We start from the raw sequence: 14,665 nt of genomic DNA, 5'->3' as shown, positions 1-14,665 counted from the left end.
CCCTGCCCTCCCCCTACCTGTAACTCCCTCTCAGCATCCCTGCCCTCACTCTCCCTGTAACTCCCAGGGCCACTACTAAAAGTCACCTTGACGCCAGCACTGCTAGTGCTTGACCTACTCTCCCTGCTACATGGGGCACGTGGTGGGAAACTAGAGTGACATGGGAGAGCTGAAGTGCTAATTTTGCTGTTCTGTGTTCAAATAGTCGCCACCTCCAAGGGGAGTGTATATTTGCTGCTAAAATCCACTAAAATCCACTGTGTGCAGTCTGTGAGCAGCCCAGGACTTACTCCTACAGTGCGATCATATCAGGCTGATCGAGGCCGGAGCTAACGTCAGACACCCTCCCTAAAAACGCTTGGGGACACCTGCGATTGTCCGGACCCTCCCAGTAATCGATCAGTTACCACCCACAAACGGCCTCTTTCTGTCAATCACCTTGCGAACACCTGTGCCAATGGATTTTTCGCATCATCCTTTCCTTGACCAGAGATGCCCTTTGTTGCTGTCCAATGCGCAGTTAATACCTGATTGCCCGCTGTGCGTAAACATACAGCAGCGATCAGATCTGAATGACCCCCTTAGTGTGGATCTGGCCTTCTCAATGTATTTCAGGTGGATCTGGCCTTTAACGATTCAGCAATTTAGGGGTGCCAAAATTAGATTATATCTTGCCCCCCCCAACCTAAAAACGTTCTAACGCCCCTGATGTCAGTCACTGTTTTTTTGTGTGTGTGCATTCACAAGTGTGAGAATGTCAGTTTCTAGTGTTGCTGCCTAGTAGTGCTGATTGGCTATGTCCTGACACCTCACCTCTGCCAGCGAATGCTCCCATCTTAGTGTTGTGGTTCTTGTGCTGTATATTTCTTGCCTCCAGATTCAGCTTTTATGTTTAATGGTTCATGTGCTATATGCTCTGATTCAGTCTCCTGATATGGCTAATACGATTCCTGGTTCCTGTGATATATGCATTGGTTCAGTCTACTGAAGCAGCTGCTACATTTCCTGGATCAATTCCTGATTACAATTTACTACCATTCCTAGTTCTGCTTTGTGGCAGGGCCTAGCAAGGACTTAGGTCTAGCTCCTGTCCACGTATCCATGTTCCCGTTTCCAGCCCGGCTTCCAGGTACTCAACGTCCATTCCTGGCTTAGCAGGAGGTGTTATTGCCATGTCTGCAGAGCTATTTACCTTCATGTTTACTTACTCAATTGGCTGATATCTGGTGGTATATCCTTTGGTACACTGCTCTGATTTGAAGCGAACCTACATCCAGTCTGGACTACATTATGATCACCATCTGCACTCACGGGTTTGGTATGACATCCCGGAAGTCCGGAAACCGGCAGTCACATGAACAACAGTGACATCCCGACAATGAAGATCCCGACATCAAAAGTTTAAGTATTTTTACCCTACCCTAGCCCTCCGAGGGTGGTGGCCAAGGCTAACCCCCCTTCCCCCCCTCTTAGTGCCTAAACCTAACCCTCCCTAGTGCCTAACCCTAACCCCCCCTCCCCCATACACTCCAGCCAACCCTAACCATAACCTGAACCCCGATACTTACCTCCGTGATATCAGCTGTCATTGTTCCGGCACTAGTCTCCTGAGTGGTGTTGGGATTCCGGCGTTGCCCGACATCCCGACCGCCAGATGCTAAATGTATCCAACACTGAGCTCACATACCAGCATTCACTTAGAGAGTCAAAAACTGTGCCAGGCTTACCTTGGGTTCTCTTGCCGGATACACTGAGAGGATCTGGGCCTGCCTCAGTCATTGGATTTATCTGGACTCTGTTTGTGCTGATATTATATTGTGACTCTCTACGTTTACCAGGACTGTCTAATTAAGGTGTGTATTCCTGCAATGTGTTGGGACCTTCAATTATCGACATTATACTCTGCAAGGGGAAGTGGTTACAATATCGCTAGTTGGGATCCCGGTGGTCACAATTCTGATGCTGGAATCCTGACTAGTGGTGTCCACGACACCCACAGAGGGAGAAGATAACCTGTGGCGAGCGCAGCGAACCACCATGCCCGCAGCGTGGCATGCTCAGCGAGCCCGCAAGGAGCTGTGTAGTGCTTGCTCCGCTCGGCATACTGGTGGCCGTGATCCTTCTGTAGGTATACTGACCGCCGGTATTTCATACTGAAAGCTCTACAAGTGACGTTCAGCTTTTTTCTATTCTTCATATATATTCTGTTCATGCCTACCTACATCTGAAGTGCTGGGTATCCATTCAGAATATTGACATTCTAGATTTATCCCTTTGTGCTACATTTAATACGTCAATAAATACTGTTATTTTTTCTTCACGCACACCTCGTCATTTCTGTTGCAAACCTAACATAGTGCCTATCATGAGTTTGTGAAAAGGCAAGACAATGGGGGGAATTCAAGGGTCTGAATTGCCATTGCTGCTACACTTAAACGCTGGCAACAGCACCCCATCTCGCACCCTTCGCCTGGCCGGTCGAATGCCATATTCACATATTCCCTATGGGGCAGCGAACACTTTTGTGCAAGATCAGGTTCGTGTACAGAGCAGCTATTGTCATGCTGATTTGGCCGGGTGAATGGATTGACCCCATTGTCCCTGTTTTGCCTTATTTCCCTTTAGGCGGGAGAGGATATATGTAAAGGTAACCATGGTCTATTCTGTGGCTGAGGTATTTAGATGTTGCAGCTGCCTGAATATTAGTATACTTATAGCTACTACTCCTTGACTTCTACATTGGATCCCAAGTTGTGGGCTACCTAAAAACCTCTGTGTAAATCAAAATATGTAATACTTACTCAGTTGATAAGAGGTTATTGGAAGTCTTATTACAGTATTTAAACTGAGCATATTTATAGTACATTCCTGCACCTTTTTATGTGTGTGTGAGGCATAATAAATTATTCTCTTATGTAATGAACCATTTTATTTCTTCACTCACCTCTCAATGTAGTAACCACATACAGGGCTTCCTCTCTCCTCACTCGGGGGAATCCAGGATAAAACTAGACAGTCTGTCAGCACATCATGGCACTGCACACAGAGCGGAGACCCAGGAACCCCGGCATTTTCTGGCTCCGCATCTGCATTAGAATAGTTTTATTTATATTTTAAGGTCATGTCACCAATTCTGTATTCAAATAAAACATCTGCAATCTGCATATATAATGAATGCAATGGATAATATAGATTGATGTGCTTTAACCAGGATATTTAGAAAATGATGCATGTGACATTTAAAGTGCAATTTTGTTGGTGTAATAGTTTTATTGCAAGTATCTGAACTTTTAGGGTGTGTTGTTTCACGTTGTGGCCTTGTGGGAAGTGCAGCGATCGCGATCGCGAGCCACATACCTATTTTTGTCACTGTGGAGGTTTGCCCAGCGCTCTGTGTCCCCCTCTCTCCCGGTGTCTAGACGCTGTGCACATGCACACAGCAGCTATTCGCCACACAAGAGCAAGTAAGAAAGGGTCTCGCAACTCCCACCCCCACAGGGACGTTATTGTGCAAGGTTGGCACCATTCACTGGGCGTGCTGCGAGTCATAATTATTATTATTATTATTACCAGTTATTTATGTAGCGCACACATATTCCGCAGCGGATTACAGAGAATATTTGGCCATTCACATCAGTCCCTGCTCCAGTAGAGCTTACAATCTATATTCCCTACCACATGTACACGCACACACATTCATACTAGGGTTAATTTTGTTGGGAGCCAATTAACCTACCAGTATATTTTTGGATTGTGTGAGGAAATCGGAGTACCCAGAGGAAACCCACACAAGTATGGGGAGAATATACAAACTCCACACAGTTAGGGCCATGGTGGCAATCGAACCCATGACCTCAGTGTTGTGAGGCAGTAATGCTAACCATTACACCATCCGTACTGCCCTGGGGCATGGACTCACAGCACGCCCCCATATTTCTTTAAACCAGACAATTTGGGAGGGTGGGGGAATGAGAAAGCGGAGAGACGGAAGCCGCGCAACTTTCCCGGTGTGACGGGACGGTTTCCCAGTGTGACGGGGACCACTCCACCAGAGCATCGACCCTTCTGGCCCAAAGTGTCAGATGTGCAGTCTGGCCCTACTGCGGCCAGCAAGTGGCACAGCGGAACAGTCCTTGGAAAACTGGACTGTCCCGCCAAAAACGGGACAGTTGGGAGGTATGCTAATGTCATGAATAAAACTGTATAATATAACTGGAAATGTTGAAAACTTTTAAGTTGTAAACTATAGAGCACATGTGATAAACGTACGTCATCTGCTGTGGGCTGTTATGATGAGTTATAATAAGTAATGCAACATATCTGCCAACGTTTTTTAAATAGTTTCCAGGAGAAATTTGCAGCTAAGCCGGTTTCTAGAAATTAGGAACAGTTAATGACTATGAAAGCAGGCAAAGCCATGAATCTGAATAAGTCCATTTTTGTACAATTCTGTGTGCTGTCTCTAGAGGTATTATCTGTATTGTGACCTATCTTGTGCGGTTACATAAGATAAGACTATTTCATGTTGGGTTCATAAACCTCTCGGTAAAGAGGTAAAAAGGTAACAGAGTGTCTTTGCTAGACTGGAGTTCTAGTGTACTAAAGTCAGCAGAACATTACGGGACTTAACCCTCTAGTGGCTCAAAATCTACAGCAGAATACTGGTTGGTTGATGGTTTATTTTATAAGCTGCTATACTGTATAATCACATTTTCAGCAATGAAGTCCTTGATAATTACAGAATACAGTTTGTATTGCAGTTCATCCGATTAAAACTTACTTTAAATTAGATCTAATCTTCCCTTAGTACATTCTCTTAGTAAAATCCACTATATCACACTAATGATTCAATACATAGCAGTACAATCATACATGTGCTAAGCAAAAATTAATATAGGGTTTGTTCCTGAAATTTGAATCAGTAGCAGGTTTTTTTTTTAAATGTAATAACAGCTGTCAGATTATCTCCATGCAATCTTTTTTTGGTTCAAGTTCGGAACATGGGACCCCCTGGACAGGGGCCGACTGCCTCACTGTGGTACAGGGGAAGCCCATGGTGGGCCCCACTTCCAGAGGGTCCACCCTCTCCTCTATACATACACTATGGTATATTTTCTACGGGTGTGGTATGTTAGGTAGATAAGACTTAGGTTGACAGTGTCTAAGTCGACCACTACTGGTCGACAGTAAGTAGGTTGACATGGTTTCTAGGTCGACAGAGACTCTAGGTCGACATGAGTTTTTTTTACTTTTTTTTGGTGTCGTTTTCTCCGTACAGTGGAGATCATTCCGAGTTGATCACTCGCTAGCAACTTTTTGCAGCGCTGCAATCAGGTTCAAACTCGGCAAAACTGCGCATGCGTATGCACCGCAATGCGCAGGTGTGTCGTATGGGTACAAAGAGGATCGATGCTGGGTGATGGATTTAACGAAGAATCCATTCGCACAGTCGATCGCAAGGAGATTGACAGGAAGAAGGCGTTTATGGGTGTCAACTGACCGTTTTCTGTGAGTGTTTGGGAAAACACAGGCGTGTCCAAGCATTTGCAGGGCGGGTGTCTGACGTCAATTCCGGGACCAAAAAGACTGAAGTGATCGCAGCAGCTGAGTAAGTCCAGAGCTACTCAGAAACTGCACAAACTATTTTTGTACCGCTCGGCTGCAAAGGCGTTTGCACACTTGCAAAGCGAAAATACACTCCCCCATAGGCGGCAACTATCTGATCGCAGCGCTGCAAAAAATTGCTAGCGAGCGATCAACTCGGAATGTCCTCCAGTGACCGGCAACCCCAATTAGTGCACTGTGTCCCCTCGCATGGATCGCTTCACTCGCCATGCTTCGGGCAAGGTACCTCGCTCTGCCACCGTTGCACTCGGCACAGGTTACCGTTCCCAATTGTAATCCACGTGGATCGTAAAGTATGAAAAAGTTCTAAAAATGACAAAAAAAAAATGTGAAAAACTCATATCGACCTTATGTCATGTCAACCTAGAACATGCTCTTTAAGATTACAGATTTTTTTTTTTAATCTTCTTTATGTATAGCAATGCTGTATTTACTATTGATAGAGGAAGGTGGTCTGTGATTGGGTTGGCTGCACACTTAGGGGGTAGCATACTATATTTATTACTTTCATTTTATATATTTAAATCTATAACAATTCAGCTGACAGGTACTTTCAGGGTATATGAGTGTGTGTGTCAGGTGAGAAGGTTGTGGTGGATGTCTTCTCTGGGGGTCTCCACTCTGCTCTTCTGAGCATGCGTGGGGGCTGACGCATATCCAGTGAGTAAATCCCTTTATGGGCTCTCAGCTTAGTACTGAAAGCCCAAATGGGGCCTTACCATGAATGTGCTGTCTCTCACATATGCCCAAGCCATGTTGAAAAATGCAGACACACATGCTCAGAAGAACAGTTTGAGTGCGTCCAGACCAGGTGGACATGTATCTCCTGGCACCACTCGCCTCAGTACAATTCAGTGATGGGAAGAATTAACATTATATGGTCTCTGGTTTATATAAAGATTCGTTTTTTAGTAGATAAGAACAAAATCATCTCTAGATTAAGGTTGGACATGGAGAAAACATTGAGAACCAGATTTGATTCTACTTACCTTTCACAAACATATATGCAGTTTGTTCCTGATGCCCAGATGGAGCGGGCACGCAGACTGTATAGAATCCTTCATCTTCTTTGAAAGCAGTAGGCCCACTGTAAGAGACATCACAAGCCTCACAGCTTATCTTCTTGCCCTCTGACTCTTGCAGTAATGTTCCTGTTGAAAATAAAAATAACATGCTATACAGACCACATACTGTCTATATGCACAACAATACCCCCTCCATGTTTATGAATGATACATGGCCACATTGTTAAGCAATTCAGAGGCAGCAACTCGGAGCCATGTTGTTAGCAAATAAATGTGTAACGTTTGCTTTCAGTTATGGACCCAAATAGGTGCTGATTAAAGCAAATGCAATACTAGAAGGTATTTTATTTGAGGCTGCTGTTGCCTGATTTTTTTTTTTACACTTGTATGGCCCAGATTGGGATTTCTTTTTATAATTTGAAACTCTGATTCCTCCCACTATTTACCCATGAGAGGTTCCTAAAGCTGTCAAGCCTGTTATGATACTAGTGGCGGCTATCTGAGGGGATCTGTCTGCTGGCTCCCTGTCCTCCCGTAGACTGATGACTGGTATCACCAGAAGGCAGGGCTTAAGTCTGGAATATGCATGGGCAGGGTTTAAATCCATGGGCAGCTGGAATCCATAGCACTGCTGGGAAACAGCCTGGCTGCTACGGACTGCATCAGCTGCAGCCCATAAAAGCCAGAAAGGGCATGCATATTAGCAAGGGAGTGGCTTCCCATGGAAAACACTCTTAGCTATTGCAGTTCTAGGAGGAGAACCGCCCCTCCACTGCTGCCTACTAGTTACTTTGAAGCACTCTAAGTTGTTTAGATGGGAAGAGAGTGGAGAAATGCAGAGGCAGCAGTGCTGGAGGCACAGCTCTGCCCAGATTTATTTTCACAAGTTAATCACTCAGGGTCTGATTCTGATTTGGAGGTAATGAAAATAGAAAAGCAAGGTACTGTGTACCTGGACAAAACCATGTTGTGCTATTGGTGGGACAGATGTAACATGTGAAGAGAGATTTAGAATTGGGTGGGGTGTGTCCAAACTGAAACTTAAATTGCAGTGTAAAAATAAAGCTGCCTAACATTTGTGGGCTGCATGCACAAGCTGGCAGTATGTACCCTGCAGAGAAAAAAATATAAATGTACTTGCCCCTTGCATGGCAACATTGTTTGTTCCAGATACAAAGTTACGTGCTTGTTTTTGATTTTCCAAATCAGAATCAGGCTCTCAGTCACTGTGTTGTTCCGAGCCGCATATGTACAGTGCCACCTTCCACACTCAATTGTACTTACTTGTCTAGGACTCCCGAAGTACAAATGGACTCTTTGTTAGTCAATGATGGGGTATAATAAAGCATTTTCAAAAGTATTGTAAAGGTGTTATTAATGGAAAAAAATCAGATGTTTTTCAGGAGAGATATGAATTTATATTTTAGCAGCATATTCTAACCAATAGTTTTTTTATTTTACGAGTCCTAACTAGGGTAAAATTGATAAAATAAATGTACCTTTTTAATGATTCTTCCAAAGATTTTCACACACTTAGTGCAACTGTATTCATTTATATAGCTTTTACAATTTTACTGATACAACGTATGTGTACTTTTGCATGTCATCACAGTTACGTTGCAGGAACCCCCTATCCCTCCTGCAGCCTAATCCTAATCTCCTCCACAACCCCCCGATCAGTCCAACCCTACCCCTTGTGCCTAATCCCTGTACTAGTTACTACACCTTTGGGATCCGTTGGGATCCAGCTGTCGGTATTCTGTTGGGATCCTGACTGCATCGCAATATAACATTTGTGATAGTTGCTAATGATACCATTTTCAGAGTAAATATGTCCAGGGCCTATGAATGGAAATACACAGGATTGTGTGACCGCCATATTTAACATCTGATAATAAGTCTACTGGGAGATAATAGAGGCGCCACCTTCTATAAATGTCCAATCTGCAGAACGGGAGTCAGTTCTGGAAACAATTTAGATAGAGCCTTTTATTCCCTGCAGTTTGTTGATGCCTTTGTGCAATGCTGCATACTGTATGTTGTTATATATGAAACAGAACAATTTACATACCATCTCTATACCACTCGACACTCGGCTTATGTCTCTCAAGGCTGGAGGAAACAGAACAGGACAGGACAAAGGATTCTTTCTCTCTGGTAAACACTGGCTCCAAGACACTGGTAAATTCACCTTCATAGTCTGGCAACAAAGCTTTACAAAAACAATATAAAGGTGGGTTAAGGCTCCTGGGAAGAGGTGATCTTATGTAGTAAATAATAGCAGTGATGTTCACGTCAGCAATAAATGGTTAATACTACAAAAATTATAAATTATAATGAAATTGAAAACAGGGTTATATATATTTTTTAAATATCGGTGATGTTTTAATATAGTTATAAATACCTTAAAAGCTTTAGAACGTTTAGATTAGAGGGCTGGGGGCATGGGAGTACATAGTGGGTTCAAGGGGTGCCACTGCTATGGGGCCCAGAGGTTTATGGGGGGCCTGGTCTCAGGTTATAAAGTTGAATACCAATTTCCCAGATTTGTCTGCTAAGCAACTGGGTCTGATCCACTGCCCAGCATGAATTGTGTGACATTACATTTTCAATATGGGGCCCACAAAGTTCTGGTTAGGCCCCTGGCCATGGATGTGGTATTGTAGATAATGCAGCTGCACACACATTGATTTTATGGGAGTAGATTGGTATGTGTACATATCATAATAAAGAATATAGCCCTTGTCTCGCTCTAATAAAAATAGGGCCGCACCTCATAGTGGATCCCCTGTTAGCAAGGATCAAGAAATACAGATACACAGAAAAAAAACAGAGGGTGAAAAACGTTAAATTAAGTATTCACAACTATAAATTATTAAATGATCATCTGTGAATGAAGTGTGCAGTTTCTTATTGAACCAGTGTCACGTGATATTGCAATCCTGCAAATATAGCATTCCACCAAATCACCCTAAAACAAGGGCCAAATGGCCAAAGATTAGTTGATATCAAAAATATTTTTATTCTTGATAAAATAACATACAAGATTTTTAGAAAAATTCTTATAGCATCACCTATAGTACAGGTTAATATTGACCGGTGATCACAGGTCACATATGGGTGCCCACACATTCACTTGTGATCACCAGACAATAACTAGTAGGGGGCCACAACAATTGAAAGAGGGGAACGGTACCGGGAAACCCCCCGCCCACCACCACCACCAAACACACACACACACACACACACACACACACACACACACACACACACACACACTTATAATTTTTTTACATTTTTTATAGAGATTAGGGTCATCAGCATGCGCAAGCTGACAGCACTTCTAGAAAGTCCCGGCGGCTGTCCACATGCCCTCCTCCAAATAGCAGATGAAGACTTCCACTGATTTTATCAGCAAATCATCATTTTCATCTGTGTTTTATAAACATCCCAGAATTGGTACTCTTAGTTTACTTACATGGATAGGTAACAGAATCCCAGCCTGCTTTTAACCCTTGGTATTCTGGAAAAAAATGTATAGAAAAGTGATTCTAGGTTACGAGTTACAAGATACAAATAGACTTTATATGGTTTTTACTACAATCCCCCCACCCCCCTAATTCATAGTGTGTGATTACTACTCTGACAGTCAGGTGATGCAGATAAGTGCAGCTGGCATTGTTGCAATCATAAATAAAAACAGGGATAACTCTTTAGGGTAAACAGGTAACAACCTGTCATTGTCTAACATTTATCGGTAGTAAACCAATCCTATATGTATCAGTATGTACAACTGCATATGAGATTTGGAAGGAAGCACAGTCATTTATTCACTTAGTCCTGCCCAATCAGAGTCACCAAAAGACTGTTTTCATTAAAGTGAGTGGGGATGAGGGAGAGAACCACTGCATGTTTTTGTGACTGAGGAAACAAAAAAAAGTACTTAGTCTGTAGCGGAACCTGTAAAATTTTAATAGGGGACTCTGCTGACTGCAGAATATAAAGAAAAAGGGATTTACTAGGAAATAGGTAATGTCATTTATAAGTGCAATGCTAATGCGATAGTAAGTAACTATTAGTACATATACTATGTTTGCATTTTAGTATTTTGAACCGCTTTAAATTAAAGCAAAAAAAAAAACCTACAGCACTTAAATGGGGATATTCAATTGTTTGAAAAGTCAGTTGGGTGTCTGTTTTTTCCTATCTAATAGACAGGAAAAAACAGACACCCAACCGACTTTTCACACATTTGAATTCCCCCCAAAGTGTTAAGGGGCATTTTTATTGCTGTAATATTTTTCACTGTAAAGTATCATCTCTTATGAAGATGAGATAAAGCTTTTATAAAGACTCTCCAGTTAGGGCATCATAAAAATAAAGAGCAGATGCTATCATTACTAAAGGTGCATACACACAGTGCAATGTTTGCTTATGATTTTGACTAAATAGTCAAAATCGTAAGAAAAGTTAGCACATATCACACCGTGTGTACCAGGGATGTGCGGTGAGCTAAATGGCTTAGGAGCCACTGGCTGGCACCAGAGCCAGATTTACATGCAATATATGAGCCAAAGGGTACATCTGGGCGATATACACAGGTGCAGCAGTATAAACTCCTGGAAATTTGGTTAGTGTTAATCAGAGATTTGCTGAAAAGATAAGCAGGCGAGGCACTGCCTCACCTGCCATAGACTTTTTACTTCAGAGTTTTGGCTATAAAAATTATTAGAATAATGCGAAGAAGATATTTCAAAAAAATTCTTTGTATTTTCCATATACTTTATACAGTCAAAACATTGGCACAAACGTTAGTATGACAGGAAAGGCTCTGCCTCACCCCACCGCACGTCACTGGTGTGTACACAGTTTGGGATGCCGATGCGTGCTCCCGTGGAGTCGGTATCACAAGAAACAATGGGGCAGATGTATTAACCTGGAGAAGGCATAAGGAAGTGATAAACCAGTGATAAATGCAAGGTGATAAACACACCAGCCAATCAGCTCCAATATGTACATCAACAGTTAGGAGCTGATTGGCTGGTGCATTATCACCTTGCACTTAAAACTGCTTTATCACTGGTTTATCACTTCCTTATGCCTTCTCCAGGTTAATACATCTGCCCCAATAGACTGTGAAGGCAGGGCAATTTTGACTATATTGTGTACAATCTAGTTTCTAGTATAGTCAAAATTATATATAGTCAAAATTGCAAGTAAATATAGTCAAAATTGGTGGTTCTGGGCTCCGGGGAGTTCAAGTGAAATCACATAGTCAAAATTGGCACTTAGTCAAAATCTCACGTGTACATGCACCTTAAAAGAAAATAGTATTATTGTATCACTATCAGACCGACACAGCACATCAAAATATTTTTGTGAAGAGGGGAATGAGGGGCGCTATGCTTTTCTGAGCTTATTACTAGAGATGAGCTGGTTCGGATTTACTCGGTTCTTAATGCCAGAACTATCGCAAGTTCTTTTTTTCTGGATTTTTCTTATTGGCTAACCAAAACACGTGACGTCCGTAAGCCAATAAGGAGATTCGGGTAAATCCGAGTAAAACTGAACCCGCTCATCTCTACTTATTATATTAACCCTTATCACTGTCATCATAGAGAACTATGGAGATGTAGGTAGTAATCAGAAGAATAGTAAACAGATGTCTTTGGTGTGATTGCATTAAAATTAGAGATGTGCACCGGACATTTTTCGGGTTTTGTGTTTTGGTTTTGGATTCGGTTCCGCTGCCGTGTTTTGGATTCGGACATGTTTTGGTAAAACCTCCCTGAAAATTTTTAGTCGGATTTGGGTGTGTTTTGGATTCGGGTGTTTTTTTTCAAAAACCCCTCAATAACAGCTTAAATCATAGAATTTGGGGGTAATTTTGATCCCATAGTATTATTAACCTCAATAACCATAATTTCCACTCATTTCCAGTCTATTCTGACCACCTCACACCTCACAATATTATTTTTAGTCCTAAAATTTGCACCAATGTCGCTGGATGACTAAGCTAAGCGACCCAAGTGGCCGACACAAACACCTAGCCCATCTGGGAGTGGCACTGCAGTGTCAGACAGGATGGCACTTAAAAAAATTGTCCCCATACATCACATGATGCAAAGATAAATTAAAGAAAAAAGAGGTGCAAGATGGAATTGTCCTTGGGCCCTCCCACCCACCCTTATGTTGTATAAACAGGACATGCACACTTTAACAAACCCATCATTTCAGTGACAGGGTCTGCCACACGACTGTGGCTGAAATGATTGGTTGGTTTGGGCCCGCACCAAAAAAGAAGCAATCAATCTCTCCTTGCACAAACTGGCTCTACAGAGGCAAGATGTCCACCTCCTCCTCATCGTCCGATTCCTCACCCCTTTCACTGTGTACATCCCCCTCCTCACAGATTATTAATTCGTCCCCACTGGAATCCACCATATCAGGTCCCTGTGTACTTTCTGGAGGCAATTGCTGGTGAATGTCTCCACGGAGGAATTGATTATAATTCATTTTGATGACCATCATCTTCTCCACATTTTCTGGAAGTAACCTCGTACGCCGATTGCTGACAAGGTGAGCGGCTGCACTAAACACTCTTTCGGAGTACACACTGGAGGGGGGGGCAACTTACGTAAAATAAAGCCAGTTTGTGCAAGAGCTTCCAAATTGCCTCTTTTTCCTGCCAGTATACGTACGGACTGTCTGACGTGCCTACTTGGATGCGGTCACTCATATAATCCTCCACCATTCTTTCAATGGTGACAGAATCATATGCAGTGACAGTAGACGACATGTCAGTAATCGTTGGCAGGTCCTTCTGTCCGGACCAGATGTCAGCACTCGTTCCAGACTGCCCTGCATCACCGCCAGCGGGTGGGCTTGGAATTCTTAGCGTTTTCCTCGCAGCCCCAGTTGCGGGAGAATGTGAAGGAGGAGCTGTTGACGGGTCACGTTCCGCTTGACTTGACAAGTGTCTCACCAGCAGGTCTTTGAACATCTGCAGACTTGTGTCTGCCGGAGAGATACAACGTAGGCTTTAAACCTAGGATCGAGCACAGTGGCCAAAATGTAGTGCTCTAATTTCAACAGATTGACCACCCGTGAATACTGGTTAAGCGAATTAAGGGCTCCATCCACAAGTCCCACATGCCTAGCGGAATCGCTCTGTTTTAGCTCCTCTTTCAATCTCTCCAGCTTCTTCTGCAAAAGCCTGATGAGGGGAATGACCTGACTCAGGCTGGCAGTGTCTGAACTGACTTCATGTGTGGCAAGTTCAAAGGGTTGCAGAAACTTGCACAACGTTGAAATCATTCTCCACTGCGCTTGACTCAGGTGCATTCCCCCTCCTTTGCCTATATCGTAGGTAGATGTATAGGCTTGAATGGCCTATTGCTGCTCCTCCATCCTCTGAAGCATATAGAGGGTTGAATTACACCTCGTTACCACCTCTTGCTTCAGCTGATGGCGGGGCATGTTCAGGAGTGTTTGCTGGTGCTCCAGTCTTTGGCACGCGGTGGCTGAATGCCGAAAGTGGCCCGCAATTCTTCGGGCCACCGACAACATCTCTTGCACGCCCCTGTCGTTTTAAAAAAAATTCTGCACAACCAAGTTCAATGTATGTGCAAAACATGGGACGTGCTGGAATTTGCCCACATGTAATGCACAGGGCCGGCTCCAGGCACGTTCGAATAGAGCGGCCGTGCGGGGCGCCACCCTTAATGGGCGCCGCACGCTGGCGCCGCCATCTTTGTGCCTGGAGCCAGCCTGCAGTGCTCCCTGGCCTAAACTTAAACTGTTGTGTATGCAGCTGTGCGGCGCCGGCGTCTAATGTTAGACGCCGTCACCGGGCAGCCGCGCACACAAGAGTTTTAGAAGAGCCGCCCGCGTCCTCAGCGGCACTCCCCTTCCCGCCACCACTGCAGGTATCGTGAAGCAGTATATGGATCGGGCTCTGTGTGGGGGCACTGTGGGGGCATATCTTTCACTGTGGGGGCAATTATGTATCTGGA

At 43.6% G+C, this 14,665-nt stretch overlaps 1 protein-coding gene across 2 annotated transcripts in view; it reads right to left on the bottom strand.

Annotated features, from left to right (window-relative positions):
* The window catches only part of MYOM3 (myomesin 3), a 357,638-nt gene that overhangs the window by 156,612 nt on the left and 186,361 nt on the right, over positions 1-14,665 (bottom strand). For both annotated transcript variants that reach the window (XM_063954304.1, XM_063954305.1), the window contains 4 exons: positions 10,129-10,173; positions 8,722-8,862; positions 6,615-6,776; positions 2,945-3,086 (listed from right to left, as the gene is read on the bottom strand). In XM_063954304.1, coding sequence (XP_063810374.1) covers positions 2,945-3,086; positions 6,615-6,776; positions 8,722-8,862; positions 10,129-10,173 — 490 coding nt within the window. The remainder of the gene's footprint in view (positions 1-2,944; positions 3,087-6,614; positions 6,777-8,721; positions 8,863-10,128; positions 10,174-14,665) is intronic.

This window comes from Pseudophryne corroboree, chromosome 2 (genome assembly GCF_028390025.1).
Source record: "Pseudophryne corroboree isolate aPseCor3 chromosome 2, aPseCor3.hap2, whole genome shotgun sequence".
Lineage (NCBI taxonomy): Eukaryota > Metazoa > Chordata > Amphibia > Anura > Myobatrachidae > Pseudophryne > Pseudophryne corroboree.
The sequence above is the reverse complement of the archived record's forward strand: the minus strand, read 5'-3'. Positions and strand labels throughout refer to the sequence as shown.